This window comes from Passer montanus, unplaced genomic scaffold (genome assembly GCF_014805655.1).
Source record: "Passer montanus isolate IOZ18808 unplaced genomic scaffold, ASM1480565v1 scaffold82, whole genome shotgun sequence".
Classification (NCBI taxonomy): Eukaryota; Metazoa; Chordata; class Aves; order Passeriformes; family Passeridae; genus Passer; species Passer montanus.
In genome coordinates, this window is record NW_024373479.1 from 1,274,915 (window position 1) to 1,297,114 (window position 22,200).

At 39.8% G+C, this 22,200-nt stretch overlaps 1 protein-coding gene across 1 annotated transcript in view; it reads right to left on the reverse strand.

Annotated features, from left to right (window-relative positions):
• SYNE2 (spectrin repeat containing nuclear envelope protein 2) overlaps nt 1-22,200 on the reverse strand; it is a 160,885-nt gene that overhangs the window by 126,494 nt on the left and 12,191 nt on the right. The window contains exons 6-27 of the mRNA XM_039733084.1: nt 21,130-21,311; nt 19,204-19,400; nt 18,666-18,766; nt 17,846-17,947; nt 16,972-17,109; nt 16,019-16,183; nt 13,893-14,005; nt 13,040-13,196; nt 11,341-11,431; nt 10,994-11,181; nt 10,665-10,829; nt 9,230-9,403; nt 6,891-7,049; nt 6,466-6,639; nt 5,211-5,336; nt 4,897-5,052; nt 4,027-4,238; nt 3,699-3,774; nt 2,976-3,094; nt 2,257-2,380; nt 845-1,005; nt 249-399 (exon numbers count right to left, since the gene is read on the reverse strand). Coding sequence (XP_039589018.1) covers nt 249-399; nt 845-1,005; nt 2,257-2,380; nt 2,976-3,094; nt 3,699-3,774; nt 4,027-4,238; nt 4,897-5,052; nt 5,211-5,336; nt 6,466-6,639; nt 6,891-7,049; nt 9,230-9,403; nt 10,665-10,829; nt 10,994-11,181; nt 11,341-11,431; nt 13,040-13,196; nt 13,893-14,005; nt 16,019-16,183; nt 16,972-17,109; nt 17,846-17,947; nt 18,666-18,766; nt 19,204-19,400; nt 21,130-21,311 — 3,231 coding nt within the window. The remainder of the gene's footprint in view (nt 1-248; nt 400-844; nt 1,006-2,256; nt 2,381-2,975; nt 3,095-3,698; nt 3,775-4,026; nt 4,239-4,896; nt 5,053-5,210; nt 5,337-6,465; nt 6,640-6,890; nt 7,050-9,229; nt 9,404-10,664; nt 10,830-10,993; nt 11,182-11,340; nt 11,432-13,039; nt 13,197-13,892; nt 14,006-16,018; nt 16,184-16,971; nt 17,110-17,845; nt 17,948-18,665; nt 18,767-19,203; nt 19,401-21,129; nt 21,312-22,200) is intronic.

Genomic DNA, 22,200 nt, shown 5'->3' on the forward strand with positions numbered 1-22,200 from the left:
ATCCTAACCTACAATGAAATGTTCACAACAATGGCTCTCACAGCAGAACCTACTGAGGGTCCCTGACTTGCTCTACAAGGCCAATAATGTTTAAAACACAGGGACTAAAATGCCATTACAGATTTTAGAAGGTTTGGGAAGTCTTGTCAGCAGCCCCAAGCTCCTGAGTGAAAATCCCATTAAGTTCTCTGCTTCCTAAATATTAAAACCTATCCTTGCTAGGGTGTGATCTCTGCATCTTCCCTTACCTTCAGCTCACTACCAGGAAGGTTCCTGTCCATCAGACTAAACTGGTGGATGTACTTTTCCTTCAGCCATTTATCTACTAATTGACAGACCAAGATGGATTCATTTTCTGTTTGCCAAACAATTTCCACAGCAGCCCTTAAAGAACTTGCTCTGCAAGAAAGGTAACAAAACATGAATTGGGGAAGCAAGCAAGAAAAGACACTCAATATTCTTAAGGACAAAAAGCCACAAAAATAATGTAACTGTCTCACAGATCTAATCCTCCCCCTCCTGAGGTCAGATGAGTTTTTCTCTGATTAAGAAGAAAAGCAATGTGAATCACTGTGAATTTAACCAAAAGATGAAAGGAAATAACAGCAATATATGGGAATATTGCACAGTTATGTCACAAAGATCTGTCTCTGCTCTTCTTGGAGAGACTCACACTATCTTTCATGTGTATATGAATAAATAAAAATTAAGAACAGCTTAATTTTTTGCAATGAAGAAAAGGTTAAAAATGTGCAGCTATTTTCTGCAACACACATTATTCCCTTCACAACACACACAATTAGTTACAATTCCTTAGCTTACAGCATAAAGTGTTATTTTATACCTGACACTTATAATATCCTGAAGTTCTTTCCACTCGCTTTGTAGCTTGTTTCTTGCCTCAGAGAGAGCAGCCTGCTGCACTTCAGACACAAGATCTTCTAAGGTAGATGAGATGTTTTCCAATTCTTTCCAACCAGATCGGAATTCCATGTCTATCATTGCCTAGAAGATAAGCAGTTCTAATGCATTAATATGATCCTGTATTTCTCAGTGGACAGTTCACAGAACTTGTCACAAGAGTCTCTGCAAAAACAGTGAAAACATGATCTGAAACTAAGAGTATCTGCTGCCTTCAAGACCCAGTTTTTAGCTGCATGCAAATCTCCAGTAACTTTTTACAGTGAGAATTTCCATGTCAAATATATGCCTTGGCTACATTGTATAAAAGAGTCAATGAATAACAGGCCAGGCATTCTTACTACAAGAATGAAAATATCTCCACCTAGCTATGTGCAGAAGAAAAACAAATGTAGAGCTGCACCAAGTTCTGAGATTCGTGATAAGGCTTTGTAGTCCTTTCAAGAAAGGCCATGAAAAATTGCAGCAATAAACTTTTCAACATCAGCTCCGTGCTTTGTTCTTGCCTTAAGGATCTCACAAACCTAACCAAGTTATGTGTCCTGGAACAGCTCCATTCTGCACAAACACCACTTGGTGGTTCAACTCTAATGACTCCTGCAGCCCTGGCCATCTCTGCTGACAAACAATAAGCTCCTTTCTGCAGTTTTTTCCCATTACACCTATTTCAGCCTGCAGACAACAAACCCAGAGCCACCACCTTCTGCTTTCAGCAACACCTGCAAAACTCCAGTGCTAGGCAGCAATGCAGTTCTGTTGAATCCTAAATCCTTGATTTCCCTTCTTCTAACACATATGCTTGCAAAGATGCTGCTTTTCCCTTGGCAATGTATAACAGAGAAGTGAGTGCTCTACGTGAGAAAGTAACAGTTTAGGCAGCAGGTATATTTTTAAAAGATGAATACTTGCCTCTAGTTCAACCAGCTTAAACTTAAGGGATGAAGTGTCTTTTATTTCTTCAGTAAAGTCAGATGCTACTTTATCTCTGCTGACTCGTAGAAGTTCCTCCAGGTTACTTCTCTGTGTGTTAAAGCTAAGGAAAGATGCAAACACTTTCAGAGAGAATAATACTTTTAATTAAATGGAACATCTCGGGGTATGGGACTCACTGATCAACAGAGTACCATAAAAAATCAGCAACACCTGCAAAACTCCAGTGCTAGGCAGCAATGCAGTTCTGTTGAATCCTAAATCCTTGATTTCCCTTCTTCTAACACATATGTTTGCAAGGATGTTGCTTTTCCCTTGGCAGTATATGTAACAGAGAAGTGAGTGCTCTACATGAGAAAATAACAGTTTAGGCAGCAGGTATATTTTTAAAAGATGAATACTTGCCTCTAGTTCAACCAGCTTAAACTTAAGGGATGAAGTGTCTTTTATTTCTTCAGTAAAGTCAGATGCTACTTTATCTCTGCTGACTCGTAGAAGTTCCTCCAGGTTACTTCTCTGTGTGTTAAAGCTAAGGAAAGATGCAAACACTTTCAGAGAGAATAATACTTTTAATTAAATGGAACATCTCGGGGTATGGGACTCACTGATCAACAGAGTACCATAAAAAATAAGTACAGTCTATTGCAAATACATATTTTATTTAAGTCCAGAATGAATGAATAATGCAAAAATGAGCAACATATTAAACAGACTGCTCATATGGCTAATCTTCAAATCTAAATGCCAGCCTGCATTCTCTAAATTTAGTTTTATAAAAGTAAAAATGTCAGTTCTCTAAAAAACTTGACACATTTCTTTATTTTACAATATTTTAAGTTATTAGTAAGGCAGATGCAGACTTTCCTAGCCCAAGAAATGGAGTAAAATGCTCATAGCTAGAAATGTTCTTGCTACAAAATCCTAATGCTCGAAGCATTTAGTTACCTGTAATGCTTCCCTATCAATTAGAGATCAATATTCAGTAAACTGTAGCAGAAAAAAGAACAGGGCTCTGCACAGCAAAAGTGCACCTTATGTTTGGTACATTCAATGAATTTGTGAGCTAATTTGTCTAGCAAAGCATCATACCTTAACAAGCATGCATTTTCTCCTTTAAAAATTACCTCTCTAACAAAGCTGGTATGGACAAATCACCATCTTCCTCCAACTTGTCTGCACAGCTTTCTCCATTGTGGTGCTTCACATCTGGTTCCAAAACTGCATCTGCAGCAGCTCTTGAGGTCTGAGTGAAAATAAAAAGGGTGACAGTGACCCCCTCATCATCCTCTGTAACACACAGCAAAGCCTAACAATCATCTGTGAGCTCCTGAAGGAAGGGATTGCTTGATGTGTCCCAGAGGGGATGAGAGAGGCCATTCAGGAATTCAAGATGTGTTTGCACTCAGTCACAAGCCCAAAGAGCAAATTTTGGAATACTTGTAGCCAGCTCATTCATTCTTTTCACAGATACAGACAAATCCTCCAACTCTTCTCTAGGACTCTCTCTGTCCTCTGAAAATGGTTCATATTACTGGGACACTACAGGGGATTTTCACTTGAACACAGCTTCCCACACGACCCTTCCAGCTGAGAATGACATTTTTGCAAAATATAATTCCAGGCTGGAGGCTCACATCTTCTCAGGATGCCCAGCACTGCTGCTTGCATGTTCATCTTTAATATTTACTTAGTCTACATTCACAAGCACAATGGGGTTTGGATTTCTGAGCAGAGGCCCAAGGTCTTATCACAATAAAAACAGTAAGAGAAATAAACACTTTTTCCTCCTGGCAATGACCTCCCTTTGACAGAGCACTGTTTTCCAACAGTAAGCCTGGACTTCTTACCTCCTGTACCATAAGGTTGTCAACTTCTTGAGAAGAACCAGACTCTTCTCCATTCTCAGAAGCCATAATGGAGTTCCTAAAAGAACAAAATATTAAATACAAAGGGAAAAAAGAAATCCTAGCTCAAGGTTTTAAACAGTGCAGCTGTGATGAAGGATAATCAAACATTGCACTTGCCAGTTTATGAAACTTAATACTTTAAGTGTTTAACTGCACAGCTGGCCACAGTAATGTACATAGTTATGTACTACCAAAATAGAGTATCCCAAAATTTATGTGTAAAAATGATTTCTATAAAGCTACCAGACCCCATGACTCAGCCACCCACCCTTTCTGAGGGGGCTGTCCTTTTCCAGCACGAGCCAGCAGTGCTGTGTAAGTGTCTGCCACCATCTGCTGAACCTTTTCTAGCCTTTTTTCACAGTCTGCAGTGAGTGTCTGTATCCCTGGGACAGTTTCTTCTGAGAGTCTTGCCAATGTTTTAAGGTCTTCCAAAGACTTGTTAAGCTCCTTCATGCTGCCTTCGTGTGAAAAAAAGGCCTAAACAAAGAAAAAACAATATAATAAGCTGATGTTAAAACACAAGGATAAGAAATATTCTCATATATTTTTTTATACTTCCATTATCTTGGTTGAGTGCTCTTAAAAGTCTAAGCTGTCAAACCAAGGAACACACACCTTTTTGGTTTGTTTTTTTTTTGTTGTTCTTTCTAAAATAGAGCCAGAAAGTAAATTAGGATATCTGGCAGCATGTTCACAACTCTGTTCACAGGACTACACTGACTCTTGCTTGATTTAGAAATTTGTTATGTTCTACAATTTTAAATTTTGGTCCCAAGTCTTCTTCACCCGGACATCAGACAGAAGTGTCCTACTGACTACAGATAAAGTAGAATATTTTTTAAATACTCCTTGTTAATCATTATACTTCCTAGGGTGAATTCAAGATACACTAAAAATCTGGGAGAAAAAATGGAAAAAGGGTACCACCTACTTAACATGGGTTAATTCCAAAAGTCTTCAAGAACACTAATATCTGCAGTCAAAAAAGGGAAAGAAAATAATTTTGGTGGCTTCTTTGCTCTGTGTTTGCATAACACAGAGCACAAGGGCTCTGCTCCACAGGTAATGAACCTAAAAAGGAGGAAGGACAGCAAAGCATTCACAAAGAGAGGCAGAAAAGGAGTGGGTCAGGTACCTCATGCTCCTTGATGAGCCCTTTCGTTTTATCCATACTTAGGAGTTTCTTCTCTTTGCCTAACTGCTTATTGATTTTTTTAAAAGCTGCATTAAATTTCTTTTTTTCCCTTTCTACTATGAGCTGGGCATAGGATCCAATTTCCTGACGAACTGCCTGCAAAATACAAAGCACATTGTTCCCATGAAATGGTGAGACAGTGTTACACAGCAAGTAAAAACATCAGAATGTACTGTAACAAGAAAAAATTGGTTTTCAAAGATGCCAGGCGTAATGAGACCAGAGAGTGGATTCTCATTCCTGCATTATCTCACCTCCCATCTCCTACGAACATCATCTTCCACTACCAACTTCTCATGGTCAGATGAAATATTTTTCAGCAGTTCAGCTGCTTTCAAAAATTTGTCAAGAACTTTGTTGTCCAGAGCATTAAAAGCTTCCTAAAAAAAAAAAAGAAAAATCCAAAACCCAGACATCGTAATGAAAACCAAACAGAACTGAATGTAACTTGTTTAACTAACAAAATTACATTGGTAGCATGTAAAACCTATGAATAAATCAATGTATACATGATACATATGTATATGTGGGGTGTGTGGTTCTGCTGTGGGTGGGTACAAGGGCATTCTCCATCCCTGTTCTTCTGCAAAAGATTGCAGTATAAAAAACAATATAATAAGCCCTGAAAGTTGTTATAAGAACAGCACCTGTTTTTCTCCATAAAGCATCCCTGCTTTATGGAGAAAAACAGGTGCTGTTCTTGTAACAACTTTTCAGGGGAAAATTTGTACCAAATACAAAAGATGAAGGTCACTGAACTCTGCCTCTTCCCTAGAGAATACAGGAGGCTGTGTCCCATGGGTGTGAGCAGCGAAAGGGTGAGAGAAAAACAAGTGCTGTTCTTGTAACAACTTTCAGGGGAAAATTCGTACCAAAGACAAAAGATGAAGGTCACTGAATTCTGCCTCTTCCCTAGAGAATACAGGAGGCTGTGTCCCATGGGTGTGAGCAGCGAAAGGGTGAAAGGTCTCCATCAGCACCATGGCATCTCCAGGATGGCCTGGAATGAGTTCTGTGCCCCTCCTGCCACATGGGCACCCAGCCTCTCTCTCTGCCAGACCAGGCAACACAGATTTTGGGCACTTCTATTTCTGACACCCCTTTAAGAGATCCACATTTTGAGACAGGACATTTGATTTACCAGCTACCTTCTGGGAAAAAGAGGAGATTCAGTATTTATAATAACTTCCCCAATTCAGGCATGTCATTCTTGATGGGAAGCTTAATTATTGATCAGGCCAAAAAAAAAAAAAAAAAAGACTGTAGTTCTGAAAATTATGAGTTCTGATGGAGTAATTTAGGACAAGGCACTGAATAAACTGCCATACTGATTTATGTTTCTTCATTCAAGTTGTCTGCCAAGTTAATAAAGTGCTAAATCAGAAAACCAGGCAAAGCATTAATAGCTACCAGAAACCAAAAAGGTCAGTATGTTTCTTACTTCAGATTTTAGAGACCACATGGCCCTCAGAAGTACTGAAATTCAGCTGGTTCAGAACACAAACCCACCTCATATCTTGAAATACATTCCTCAGGACTTAATTTTTGACTGACAAGTTGCACAGCCTTTGAAATGGAGGCCTCAAGTTCTTTCTGGGATTCTTCAAAATTGAGCAAAACCTCCTTCTCTGAGGGTCTTTTGTCAGATTTGGACAAGATGTTGTTCAGGTCACCCATGACAGCCTTGGAAGAAAGAGACTTTTCAGAACACACTTGAGTGTCAGTAATTAGACAGAGTTATTGCTTCATAACATCACTCAAGTTTTTCAAGTTGAGATACTGATCTTGGAAATGTTCTAGATTTTGCCCTGACAAGAGTCAGGGAGACTGATTCCAATAGTACAGAACCTTTTCTATTTCACACGACTGACAAAGAGTCTTCCATATCCTGTAATGCTTAAATTAAAGATATCTGTGTGTTTATAAACAAGTACCTCTACTTTGTCTCTGGCTTCTTTAATTCGTGCCTCCAGCCCAGGGGTGTGAGAAGGCTGCTGAAACACCTGTCTTGAAGCATTCTGCCTCAGGGATTGCAATATCTCTTCTGCTGCCACAACTTGGTCTTGGCACGAGGATCTTCTTGCAGCCAAACTCTGGTTTGAACAAAAAGCATTAAAAGCCTTTACAAGTGTTTATTTGTCTTTTTGTTTAAAAAAACAGAGTGAAAAAGCCAGCCTTGATCATGGATGGTTGATCCTTGGTAAAGGAAAGCCTTACACTCCAGGTATGGTCAGTGTAGTGCACTGTAAAATCTCTGTGTGGAGAGAAAGAAATTTGCTGCCATCCACAGGGGATTCTGTTTGCAGAAGCAATTTCTTTCTGTGAGTGCAACACCTCCTGTGTCTTTGCCACAGAGCCAATTAGATGTGTTTTAAAAAGTTGCTCTCCCATCCAAGCAGCTTCCCCAATGAAACCACACATTTGGATATGCAGCAGCTGATCATGAAGTCACCCAGACAAGCACACACCAAGGCTCAGATTTCCTTTTAGTGTTCAGTACTGCAAGGCAGGAAAGCAGCTGGGTGCTCTGCATGCAGGGGCAGTGTGCCATGTTTGAATATTTATCATGAAAAATCCTTATTAGAGATGTTTCTATCTATGAATATTCAACACATTTCTCCTGTCTGAAGTTGTCAATTAGCATTCTCCTAATCAAAATCAAGGGCTTTATTCTGGATCTTGACCTATTGTACTGCAGGTAACGAGTGACCAGCTCTCTCCTGCCCCCAGACATGGAGATACAATGTCAGCCACGTGTTTGGAGGCTGCATTTCAGGGTGTCCTTTGTTATTTCATGGTTTTTTTAACAAACTGCAAAATGAGGCTTGTTTTATAAACATATGCCTGTGATTACAAAAAGACAAACAGGTCCTTTTCATCTCTCACACTCCCAAATCTGTCAGGTAAATGTTGTAGTAAAAAAAGACAGGACTTTTGATTCTTCCTGCAGAAAAGCCGAATTTTTATTGTATGTCATATCTTTATAGGAATATCAGAATGCACTGTGTTCAATCTAACTGGTTGACAATACACCGATACTCAGTTTATTGGTTTGTAAATGGCTAGGGTGAATGTTTATTAAACTTCTCTATTTTTGGTTAGTTTACACATTTTTTTCATTGATTCTCATGGGACAGACTATTTTTGTAGGTGTGAACAATTCTCTTACCAGAATAGATTGTTGTGTTAACTGATTCTCATTTTCATGATTTTTTCACATGGTAATTTACAAGCTAGTTGATAGTTTAGGTAGAGTAGTAGCGCTTAAACTATTTTTTTTACAAGGTTTTTCTTTTGTAAGGCATTACCTATATGCAGCAGCTAAACACCTGCAAGAGGGCACAAAGCAAGGGAAAACTAACACTGATTCATTCTGGTGCACAGTTACTGTATATAGATTAAATGGAATAAGGAGTATTTCTGTTTATTTACAGCAGTTACACAAAGGAGTTTCAATGAAACCTCCTGGTGGTCACCTTCACACCATTAGGTTATACAGGCCCTGCTGCAGAAGTAGTAAAGGCAACAAAAGACAGTTTCAGTGCAAAGACTGGCATATTTGTCCTGTCTTACCTTCAATGGCAGGTGAAGAAAATAAATCAGATTTTGTACTGAAGCTGCTGAGTTATATACACAGATTTTCACCTGCCATCTGCTGGGAGCTGGGGGTAATCCCATGCAGAGAGACATGGGAAACCATAGTGACTAGTGGAATTTATTGTTAGAAGTTAATTTGTGCTCTTTGTGGATATTTAGAACAACTGCCTTTAAGATGAGATTCCCAAATTACCCCACGTGCTGCTGAAAATACTTCCAAGTATCCCAGTTTTTGATGGGTAAGCCTTGAATACAGCCAAGGTGTCCCAAACCTTCTCCCTGCACTGGAGGGTAGATGATAAAAGTCCTGTATGACCAGGGGAATGACTCAGTTTAGCAACTTGCAGAGCTCTGGCCTGCTCCAAGTGTTGTGCTTGAAAGGAGTAATTAATATCACTCAAGAACAAGCTGCTGATGAGTGGCACCAACAGCATTTCATTGGCACCTGCTGGTCATCTGGACACTCTGAGGGTGGAAGATTCACTGACAGCTCATCTGGGAGTGATCTTGAGAAATAACAACAAGGCAGAAGCACTGTCTTGACCTTTTACAAGTATTCCAGCACAAAACCCACATTAAGTTCTGCTTCACTGATGATGCCTCATTTTACCCCAGCCATAAACCCATGCTGCAAGATGAGAATCTGAGGAACAAGTATTTTAAGCAGCATTTTCACCTGCAAATGTTCCTCCATCTCAGGTTCCACAGTCTCCTCGTGACTGATCTTGCTAAGCAGACGTCCCACCTCTGCTGCCCAGCTGTCCACCCCTCCAAGGAGCTCTTCAATTTTCTCCAGGCTCCCTGGAAGCTCTGTGGTCTTTTCAGCAGCATTTGTGCTCTCCTCTCCAAGCTGTCAAAGAGCAAGGTAAGATGTTCATTCCCATCATCTCCCCACTGCCCTCCTCCAACAGTCACCACTTGGGTCACTCCCCAGCGCTTTCCAGCTTTAGCACTCAACAGGGATCAAAGGAGAAATAAAAGCAAAATATATTGATAAATAAACCAAGTGAGGCTCAGTTCCTCAGCCCTGAGGGCAGGTGGGACAGCACAACCTGTGCCGTGCACTCTGTCCCCTTGTCCCCATCCCTACAAGCAGCCACACTACTACAGAGAAAACTCCTGGGCTGCAGCATTCCCCAGCCCACAGCAGGGAATTGTCTAAAAACAGCAGCTGGTGCTGGTCAAATCAAGATCAGGAAGTGTGCTGACTTTACTGGTACTGGCAGCCACAGGCCAGAGCTCAAGCATCTGGTCTTGCATTTTGTATTAAAAAAAAATATGTAATAGCCATAATGTCCAAAGCAATGCCACAAAAATAAATCAGGAAGTCTTTAAAACCTTAGATAGGCTTCTTGCACCTCACTTTTCTGATTTCTCAATATATTTCCTTGTAGCATCTCTTATTAAGGGTTTTTCTAGAAAACTCTGGATTTCCCTCACCCTTTGATTGCTTCTTTTGATTTTATTGCATTCTCACTAAGCTCATCTCCTACAAAAATGTAGCAGTAATTTTTTGCCACCATTTACTGTCACAGCAGTACCTTTAATAAATGTCAATGAAAGGCTGAACTCAGAAAATTAAGGGATCTAATATTCCCAGGCAGAGTGAAAATGTCATTCTTGTGAAAGCACTCTAGGGACTGTAATATGTATAACATTAGGTAGGTTGTATAGGGATTTACAGCAGCCCAAAAACCTGTCAAGTGAGCTGGTGAAAAGTTGCACAACCTTAGAAATATCTATGCAGCAATAATTACTTTCTACCAGTTAAGACAGATACTGTAAAATTTAACACAGGCTAAATTGATTACTTCCACCCTGAGCACTGAATTAAGAGCTTCATTCTGCAATAAGATTTCCTTTTGTAAGTGGTTTTGAGATTTCAATTTAAAAATTGAACATTTTCCATCCTGCTATAATGAGAATTTAACTGAGTCACAAAGAGTAAGAATGGGATAATGCTATGTACTCTGTTCCTCAAGCTTTAAAACTGGCAACCTTGAGTTGGCTGAAAGATTGATCAATCTCTTGATTGATTAGCAAGCTGGTAAGTCTAGAAAACATTCATTTGAAGGCTGCATGGCAACCAGTAACAGTAACTTGTAACTCACAAAGTGCGTCCTCTTGATGAACTTTGCCCATCTCCTGTTCAGTTTCTTCAGCTCTTTGGCAATATTTGATCCAACTTGCTCTTTGCTGACTTCAATGAGATGGTTTCCAGCTTCATTTAAGGAACCATGAATCGAATTCCTCTTTGCCAGGATCTCAGCAGGGATCTAGACAGAGGCATTGAAATAATTTTAAGCAGAACCCTCTCAAACATTTATTTCCAAAATGAAAAGCAGAAAAGGAACAACAGCAGCCACTGTGAGATTTAATGTTTTTCTTCCAGGAGGCTTTGAAGTATCTATGTCAAACAAAGAGAAATTGAACCATGTACCTCTTTTGGATCCTCATTTCTGTTTTCTTCCAGCCACGTCTTTAGTAAGTGGATATTTTCTGTGTAATTACTCCAGGAGGACAGGACTTTCTGTAGGGTGGTGTTCACATTGGAAATATACTCTTTACATGCAGAAATCTTTGACTCCACTGTCTTCAAAAGTTTGCTGATTTCTTGAGGATCTCCAGCTAGAATGTGGAATAGGGATTATTGTTATACATTTGGAAACAGAGAGGTTAATTATACAGAAACAGTGTTTACATGGAACAGTAGATGGAATTAAAACTGGTGGCAGCCCTTTACTTCAAAATAGAGGTCGTCATATCAACTTATGTGCATGAGCTTACCCGAGTCAGGACCACTCATGTTTTTCAAGTCTTCACAGATGTGAGTAGCAATGTCTAGTTGTGTTTCAAGTTTCTTTTCTTCAATGAAATTCTGCTCAAAATGAAAAGTAATTGATATGGTAACAATGAATGACATAAAACTGGGTAAGAAATATAGCTTGGGACACTTTTTTTTGCAATGTGAACCTACAACCTATGGGTTAAATGTAAACTGAGCAAAGCCCACCCAGCAACTCAGCTGCACCCTTTAGTCTGAAACAAACTTGTTCTTTTACTCTGCTTGTGCAGAGGGCAAAGTAAATAGAACTATGAATACCTGAATGCCACTGCCTGAGCCACAGCCCTGCATGAGTCAGGACTGCTTGCTTCAAAAAGTCACAGCCCCAGGGCAATACTGACAAATGGCATCTAGAACAAGTCAGGCAGAATTTAGTCACATAAGCCAAAATGTAAGGAAAGCAAAAAGTGGGCTTCCCTGCATGCACAGAAACATTGAGGTGCCTCATTTCTGACAGATCAAAATAAACTGGGGATGGAGAGGGTGAAAGAGGAAAAAATGGGAGCAGAGGAGGAAACTGTGTGTGCACAGGGAGTGAGGGTTGGTCCTCAGCCCCTCTCTGTCTGAGCTGATCTCACTCCAGCACTCCCCACTCCTACAAATGTCCTACCCAGCAGGGTACAAAACAACCTCCCTTGTGACTGTGACAAGCCTGGGCCCTAAACCCTAAACAAGCCCTGAACTCCCTGGCAAAGCTCCACTTTCTACCAGCTTGAGCAAGACCATGAGCCACCACTGTAGAAATAACATGATGATAAGTATTTATGAAACCAACTGAACCAACAAACTCAGCACAGATTAACTCTGCACGACCATCTCACCACAGGGTGAGGCTGACACTGCTCAGGAAACTGCTATTTTATACAACCTATTGTTGCCTCCTTCCACAGTACTGAGGCTGGTGAAATTCCCACTGATTTAACTATGGATTTGCCAGTCTGAGAATCCTCCAAGAAAGTACACTAAGATGGAATTCACAAGGAATCCCATTTACTTGAGATGGGGAAAAACTGGAGGCATCAGCATTCTCACCTCTGCCTCTACTCCTGATGCAGTATCCTTTGTCAGTGTTTGGGGTTGGGCAATCCATCCCCTCCTAAAAGCCTACATGTGGCATCAGTTTCAGAACTTGAGTCCAGAAACTGAGCTAAGCATAAAGTGTAACAGAACAAGACAATTCATATTTACCACAAAGCATAAGGAGGTGAAGAAGCTGGGAAAAGGAAGAGGCAGCAGTGTGAATAATGGTTGGTTTTGAAGAAAGCAACTACTGAACTGCCCCAGAGAGGGTTCTGTGGATTGGAGCTAGGGAAGGGCTGCTACAGATGGCTCTATAAATAGTCTAGAAAGAAAGAAATCTTCACAATAAAGAATAAAAAAGGGCAGAGAGAAAAATCACAGTCATGGCTTGTGTTACTTCTCCACACTGAGGAAAGAAATTTCATTCACAGCAAAATGGAAGATGTTGGGGGCAAGGAAAGCTTCTAGGGAAGTCTACCTGCCCTTCTTTGAATAAATCTGAGATTTCACCAGTCCACCATGCTTCTACCAACTATAATTGCTTCAGACGACATAAGACGGAATCAAAGAGAGCTGGGAAAGAATTGCCATCAGGGTGTGATACATATATCTGAAACTTACATTCCAATTTTCCAGCAGTGATTCCACAGACTCTTTTGCCCCATATTTCACATCCCAGATATTTAGCTTTAACTTCACCTCATTGGCAATGGCTGAGCACAGTCCATAGTGGTACTCAAGAAAAGTGCTGGGGTTTGTGGAACGAATATTGCTAAATCTGCAAACAGAAAATAGTTCCAAAAGTTTATTAAAAACCATTGGACACAAAAGGCATTAATGTATCACGATATTATCCTAAAACAATCAAAATTACATATATGTAAACTTTTTTTGTTGTTATGACAGGAATTATAGATAAGATAGCAACAGTTCATTTTTTTTAAGCAGCAACAATTGAGCAGTCAATGTTGTCTGATCAATGTACGAAAAACCTTAAATGTCAAAAAAAGGGGCATCTGCCACCTGTATGTCAAAGCATCTCAGGTTATGGGTATAGATTCACTGGTCATTTTTTTAAATATCCTCCAACAGATATTTGGGGTAGTACAAGCTAAAGATTGAAGTGATTTTTAATGGTGGAAATAAAAGTTTAGAGAATCCCTGCCACCAGGGAAATTTTTACATTGAAAATATTCAAGTTTCCTATCCCTAGTGGTTGCTTCCTATCCCCACTAGCAAAGGGCATCTGAAAAGGTCCTGTTAATGAGCACTACTCTGTACACACAATTAAACATTCATTGGACCAATAAGAGATCCCTGCCTGCTCCACTTGACAGTCAGCCTGTGCTTAGGTCGAAAACGCTCTTTTCTTTGCAAGGTATGGATAAATTATGTGCTTTGTTCAGAACAGCAGAGCCAGTCTATAACAGAGCTAGAATACAACATGAAGTAGAGGGAATTTGAGCATCACAACCTTCTTTTCATTTCCTCTAATTTTTCAGGCAAGACTAGTGGCATATTCTTCTCATCTTCATTCTTAAATGACTGAAGGGTGTCCAAGTGAGAATCAAAACAATCCATCAAGCCCTGGGGAGAAGAAGATATAGTAAGCCACTCATTTTGATCTAGAGTATTTCATCTGGGAATCTCCAACTCACCTGCTGTTAGGGAAAGAACTATTAAGAACTAGTCAGCACAAGACAATCTCCCAGTGTCTTTAGTCATTAAAGTGCAATAAAAGTATTTACCTAATCACCTTTTAAAGTGCACCTTTTAGTGCAATAATACCTGATTTCTCTTATCACTGTGCATCTACTTAAGCATAAGAACCATAGACCTTACACAGCTCCTGCTATCAGTTTTTCTCTGCACTGTCACTATCATTAGGAGAAAAAAGCATTATTGTAACAGCTTCAGGGTGTTAAGTTTTTCTTTGCTACCCCTTAGCAAAGACTGACAGCAAAACCTGTTGAATAAATCTATTATGTCACCTGCCCCATAGTTCATTTGACTGCTCAATAAATCTGTGTGTAACACCAGGCTGACAGGGTATCAAATTAACCATTCAATGGCCAGTGTCCCATGTTTGGGGAATATTTTAGAGGCATAAAACACAGCTTATTTGGTGCTGTGCCTCAGCACCAAATTCCCTACCTGAAACTAAAACATACCATGCACTACACAGACAATAAGCCTATTTCTCAGTGGCATATTAAAAAAAAAAAAAAAAGCTATAAGTTCATTGCCATGTTATAAAATCTGCCACAAAGCATGTTAATGGAAATGGCTAAATCCTGGGACAGCTCTCAACCACAAAAATTGTGCACAGATTTTTAACACTGGATTTTGTAATCTTAACACTGTATCAGTCAGACAGTTATGAGCATTGGTGGATCATTTCCTAAATCTTAATTAAAATTTGTGTGATAAGGTACCACCTTGCTAATATGATCCCTATACACAACATACTAAAAGGGGAAAAAATTCTCAGCAGTATGTCTTCCTATCAAGAAAAGTGGATTTGGCAGAAATTAAGCATTAATGTGTTTCCTCTTCTGAAGAAATGCCATTATTTTATCTGTATGTTTAATGGGGAAAAATGAATGCCTTAAGAAATTACATCAGTCTCTTATTCTTATTCTTAAAAATGCTTTTAAGTACTTAGGTTGCACAACAAAAATCTTAGGTCAAATGGCTGAAGACTGACAAAGCTGTTACCATTTAATGGAAAAAAATTGATGCCTTAAGAAATGACATCAGTCTCTATCTTATTCTTAAAAATGCTTTTAAGTACTTAGGTTGCACAACAAAAATCTTAGGTCAAATGGCTGAAGACTGACAAAGCTGTTACCAGATAAAAAGCCATCTCTCATATCAGGAACTGACTAGAAACAGTACAAAAGAGTGATGTTATCAAGCCACTTACAAGAACCTCCACTGCCCATTCCTTCAAATTCTCTTTAAGGATTGTCCCAAAACCAGCAAACTTGCTTATAAAATCCCAAGTATGGCATTATGATCACCAGCCAGGCATCAACACATATACCCTTTCAGAACTTTCAAATTCAAAAGGATGTTTAAAATATTATCTGTGCAAATATTTGAAGATCAGAATAAATAATTTGCATGGTACAAAGGTATCAAAATATCCTTGCCTTGAATGGAACTACAGAGTGATTCAGCAAATATTTAACTTTAAACACACAAACTTCTTGAACTCCCTGGAATGTAACCTTAAGCTCAAGTGCTTTTCTGAATAGGTATGCATTAAGCATAGATTTAAAGATAAAGATGCAATTATCCTGTGTTATTACTTAACAAACAAACAAGTTGCAGGAACCACATAAAAAGAATAGCATAATTTACTCATTCAGGCAATATTCAAATTTAATCTCACTCCAGTGAAGTCTGAAACCTGCCTTATAGACCCATGGAGTTATTTAATTAAACTCATAATTCTTCAAAGGTATGTTCAGAAGAGCTTTTCATCTTCAGAAGACAAACATATGCACACCATTTCCCAAAATGTCAAACAGCAATTCCATAACAAGTGCTTTGCTGGGTCAAACTGAAGCAGAATTTCCTTTGTGATCAACATACCTTAAATATTACAATTATTTCTCTGAAGGCAGACATTGCTTTGAATGGGTCCTGTAAATCAGGCAAATCTTCAGCCTGCAGACGTTCCACCTCCTGGAGCCAAGCCTCAATGCTGCCCAGAGGGGAGGGCAACATCTGGTCCAGTTTCGCCTTCCACTCGTTAATCTTTAAAAGGAAAACAAGTGGATTAAATCTCTCACTATTATTTTCTTCCCCATCTCCAAGATGTTGATATAAGCTGCATAAGCTGGTCCTCAAGGCATCCCAGGAACCCACTCCCTCGTGCCTGTCACTGTTCAACAAAAAGAGTTTCCAGCGAAGTCAGCTAAAATCAGCCCCATTTACTTCAAACCCAGGTTTGCTCCCAGCCCATAACCTCTGGTGACCATCCCAAGGCCCAGCAACAGGAAAATTTACAGTGAACTAGTTGCAAAACAAGGGGGGGAAAATAGAGATGAACAGCTTTCTGTCTGTCATGGGGCTGATAGGGGAACATCTCTTGCAAAAACAGCAATTCCCAGCATTCCAAATTTGAGCCAACACAGCCAACCTCACGGCAAAGCACTGACCAACCAGGCCCTACTAGATCAGTGTCTGTGCTCTGAGCCATAACTGTGTCCCAAAATAACCTTTTAAGCATAAATAGGCCAAAACCCTTGATTAGAAGAGTGCTTCGAGATAACCAGATGGATTTTCCAGGGACATTTCAGTCTTGAGGCTCAGGAGGCAGAAGGGTAACACACAAAAAGTCACCTTCTGCCTCCTCTTGGGCACTGAATGCCACTCACACTGCCTGGACTTCAGGTTCAGGGTGAAACCTTTTTTATTATCCCAAATAAATGCATGATCCCCCCACTTTTCCCAGTGTGAGTTCCTGGGTAGACTTAGGCTTCTTCATCCATCCCACATGCCCATGCTGGTAATGGGGTGAGTGAGAGAGAAATGCCTCTGACCTGAGACATCACTTTATCCCACTCTTCCCTCATCTGCTGCTGGCCTTCACTCAGCTCAGCTTCACTCCTTTTTGATGACAACACAGGCAGAAAGGGGATTTTCTCTTGGTTAAATGCTTCCATAAATGACATCATTTCCTAGAGGTAGAATAGAAGAGTAATTCACAGAAGACGTCAGATGGAAGCTCAGGGAGCCAAGTCCTGCCTTTGAACACCTTGGTATGAGTTCCATTAACTTCAAAGGGTGTGATGCATGCAAAGGCAAGACAGCAAGAGGCATTCTTGTCTCCAGGCAATATTTGGGTCTGAAATTATAGGTGCCATTCCCTAAGTCTGTATTTAACATAATGTCAATGCAGTCAGAAAACAGTTCTCCCCTCCCAGCAAGAGAAAGGGAAAATTCCTCCTCTCACAGTTCCCCATGGGCCACTTTATCACAAACTCTGGCTACAGTATGAGCCAAAGGAAATTTTGCTTCAGCACAACCTAGAGCCAGCAATTCAACTACTCCTCTATAACATTAGCTGGGTAAAACCTACTGGTGTAATTAGCACAGAAATAGCATAAGAAACTCTTTGAAGGGCCTACGTGCTTGAATCTTGTCCAAATCTTCAACTACGTCAATTAATTAAGACACTACTTTACTCTTTCCAAAAACTCTACTCAAAAATGTAACAGCATATCTATTTTTCATAACAGAGAGAATTTTAGCCTACTTCTCCTTCTATCATATGAGGGATTTAACAATTTCATAATCAGATTTCCATGTTTTCTTTGAAAGCTTCAGTTTAGGCAATGAAGATGAAAAATATGAAAAACATCCACAGAAACAGATTCTTTTCACAGAAACTTCTAAACATGAAATGCAACTTACTGTGTACTTCTGGTAGTATGTTTCATTCTCTGTTTCCACCAGCAGCTTTGCTAACTTCTTCTCCTGTGCAGCCAACCAGCCCATGGCCTCTCTTACTTTCTCCTGGGAATTAGAGCAGAAAATTTCATCTTTCCATTTTGCAAGCATTGTTTTTAATTTACATTGTGCCATAAAACAACACTCATTGAGCATATGATAAAGTCCATTCAAAGCTATTGGAAAACAAACAATAATTCCTGGGGACCTTGATGAAGTTTGAGTCAGGCACTATTACATTGCAGGGACAAAGTTTTAAACCTGGCACCTGGATATATGAAGACATCAAAAAAAGACCTGGCTGCACTTCTACTGAAAGGAGATTATCAGTATGTGAATCACCAATTAAACTCTCATAAAAGAACATAGAATATACAAAATGTGGGTTTCTGATCAGTTTCATCTGTCAGAGGCAATTTCTGTCCACTTTACGTGTCAAACACTAAATTTAAAGCTGGCTGTTTTGTGCATCTGCAAATCTGTCTGCCTTGCCTCCAATGTTTACACAGACTTCAGAGCACACATGAAGACAACCAAGCTTGAAAATGTCCTCTGCAATAATTACATGAAAAAAGCAACCTGCACAGCAATTCCACCTGTATGACCAACAAAAAATCAGTGACATGGAGTTTTTTCTACCACACAGGAGCATCAGAAGGTTCAAACCAAGCCAGTCCTCTCAGCAGAATCAGAGGATCTACTATGTGCTACTGACTCAGATATAAACTGGGCAAAGAAAGCACTTTCATTTGAAAATGCCTCAGTGATAACTCAGACAACATACCTGCATGTCTTCCTCAGACTCAGGCAAATTCTTGGAGTATTGCAAAAACTGAGCCACGTAAGTCATGATTGATTTTTCATCCGGATTCACAGTGTCAACATCTATGAGAGCCAATACAGCATTTACATAATTATGCAGCCTTCTAGGCCTGATCACATAATTACACACTATGCTGCAGTTATTAAAACACATTACCATAAACATGTTTATTTTGCAACAGCTCACTTAACATGCCATTGACAGAAATTAATATGTCATGAACATTTTTTTCCTTGGGAATATTTTAATAGAGCATGATTAAGTAATTAAAAGTTTCTCCCATGAACAGGAAAGTTTCATATCCTTTCTTCTCCTGCAATTATTGCCAAATCAAAAATCCTACAGTCCCTAAGTACAGCTGATGTTATAAAATAAAGAACCTCAGGTTTGAGCATTACAGCAAACATCAATGTTCCATTTCAAACTTCAGCACAGTCCTATAGATCACATTAATCTCACTCATAACGACAAAAAGATTTTTAAAAAGCTGATCATTTACCTTCAGGCTCCAGAAGCCGTGGGATATTCAGCTCCAGTTCTGCAATTCTGAAAGCCTCTTTCAGGTTTTCTTTATTGCTTCTGGCTTTTGCCTTCTCCAGATCAACCAGACCTGGCCTCAAGGTTTGGATGATGGCTAAAAAAGCCAGTCCACTTCGCCAGCTGGACTTGAAATCAGTGACACTGACAGAGCCATGCCTATGCCAGAAATGAGTGGAAACAAAATGTCAGGACATCTGAAGAAACAGGATTTAAGTACCAATTTAGAAATAGAGTATAAATTCAGTAAAATGGAGTATGAACCAAATCCAAAAGCACCTCGCCACTGAACTTCTGCCCAAGTCAAACAACAATACTACCAATCACAACAATTACTTCTTTTTACAAGATGACTATTTCTTTTTGTCTTCTACTGCATTCTGAAGATAAGCCCTTGCTGATCCAAATCCTCCCTAAATATCACCTTTGTGCTAAACATCTATGCATTCTATGGGGTGGAAAAGCAAGAAGAAAAGCACTGCAGAACATGTGTTTGTCTGTAAGGACACCAAGAACTGTCATTTTAGAAAATCCAAAGATTAAAAGCAATGTACTGGTGCAGGAAAAAGTTTTGTTTTTTTTTTTCTCTTCATTAGTTTAGTGTCCTTAAATCATCTTTAATTAATGTTCACAGCCTGAACAGTGCTGTGAGGTGCCCAGCCATGCACAGTGAATTCTGGGACAACTTTCCAAAAACAGCCTGTATGTTATGAGTATGTTAGAGCATGGAAAAGATGTGGGGTTTCAGGCAATCAAATTCAGTCACAAAACAATGGGCCAAGTCTTAGAAGATTTGTTTCTTTACCAATCACTATAGGATTCACAAAATATTTCAACATAATGCCAGTTCAGAACTGAACAGAAATGAGACTGCAAACCAGACAGCAATATTGCTGAAAAACAGGCAAAAGGAAGAGGAAGCCAAAAACTACAGGATTCACTGGTAACAAAATATTTCAATATAATGCCAGTTCAGAAATGAACAGAAATGACACTGCAAACCAGACAGCAATATTGCTGAAAAACAGGCAAAAGGAAGAGGAAGATTACATGGATAAAGAGCTGGTTTTGATGTGCCAATTAATCTTCTGATAAAAGACAGCTAGAAGGCAAACCACAGTGCCATTCCATTGGCAGAAAGTGTCTGATGTGCTGATGAAGGCCTTTATCTCCCACTAATAACATGGAATATTAGTAGGATTTTATTAGAAAATAAAACAACCCAAAGAGCTGAGGAGAAAGAGCTGACATTACTGTAAAGCATATTTGGAAGATCCTGGAGTGAAGCAGCAGCCCTTGAAGAAAATGTAAATATCTGTATCTGCTCTAGATTGTGTGCTGTGAACACCCCCCCTGAAAGCAGCAGTGCTATCTGTACTTCAAGCACAGGGAAACATCTTGGTAGAATTAGGGACCAGGACCACCAGGATTAGCATCCTCCTTTGGGACCATGCAGTGTTTTGACAGAAAAGCATGAGTCGTGGGATCATAAAAATCCTACATTTTCCATGAAAAAATGTTTAAAAACCCTTGAGACTGTGTGAATCAGTGCCAACCATGAGGATTAAAACAAGCAAATCATGTAAACATTCCATTAGACTTATCACACAGGAGCACCTAAAAAAAAAAGCCAAACAACTCAGATTACACTGTTATGTTTAATTAGTAAGATGAGCTTTGCTTTACTATATTTAAAGGACTCATGTCAAAACATTTGGGGCCTGACTGATGCTGAAAGTACTGCTAACCACAAATTGAAAGTTAAAGGATTTTCTGCTAAGCTGTCACTAAGTAATCTTAAAAAACAGAGGGAAAATATTACCACATTTAGAGGAAAGCAGTGATATGAAGTGTAGCATGCAAATTTTACGTCTTGGATGGAACTTACAGTGAACACTGTTCTTTTGCCCACAACAAAAGAGCCTTTGTAGCAGACATCTTCCATCGTTCCTTAATTTTAGCACTTTTTTTAGCTGATCTGTTCGCCTTTGGAGAGGAGTCAACAGCACCTGGACAATCAGGTGAAGGCTGATTGTAGGTACAGGCAAGTGTCCTGGCCAGTTCTTCAATCTGTCAGAGAAAATGGGAGCTTAATGAGGCTTCAGTGAGAGATCCCCAAGGCATCAATGGCAGAACACCCCAGAGAACCAGACAGGACTCAACCACAGCTGTAAGAGTAGCTTCCCTGCCCCCCAAACTCAAACCAGCCTTTTTAATCTGCACAACCTGAACCATTTCATGCTGAATTCCCATCTTGAGGCAATTTTTTGGGCAGGATATATTCACCCAAAGACTTGTGTGTTATGCTGTGGGTACCAGCAATGACATCAAGGGACTTTCTCAGTCAATTTCTACTCTAACCAGTGACAGCAGCCCATGGCATTGTGTTTTCTGCTGTCAGGAGTGACATGTTCTAGGCATAGTCAGAGTTTGCCTGCTCACTCAGAGTGCAGGAAAACCTACCTGATAGACCTCAGAGATCCCTATTTGGTTAGAGAAGCCTGGTTTAGGTAAAAAGATAACTGCACAAGCCATGAGCAGCACAAGACTCTTTGACATCAAAGTACCTCTACCACAAAAAATATGGGCTAAATACTGCTAGAAAAGTTTGCTTCTTAGTGCTCTCCTGAGCCCCAGTCACCAGTTAGTGCACCTACATCATCCACTGCTGGGTTCTGCAGCTTGGCTCCAGCACCCTCTGCAGCCCTACACAGTGATTAAATCAAGGCCCTGTGCTTTCACACTTCCCCACAACGCCATGCCATGCAAGGTGCACACTCTTATTGTATAAGAAACATAACTTTGATAGCCTTTGTGTTATTTCAGGTGCTAGCACTGAAACAAAAAAAAAATACAAGAATTTTACATTGTAAGCACAGTCAGCACTAAGGAGAAGGGCTGCCTCTGAGAGATAGATGTGCCACTTCACACTATCTGCTCTTTTTAGAGCTTAATCATT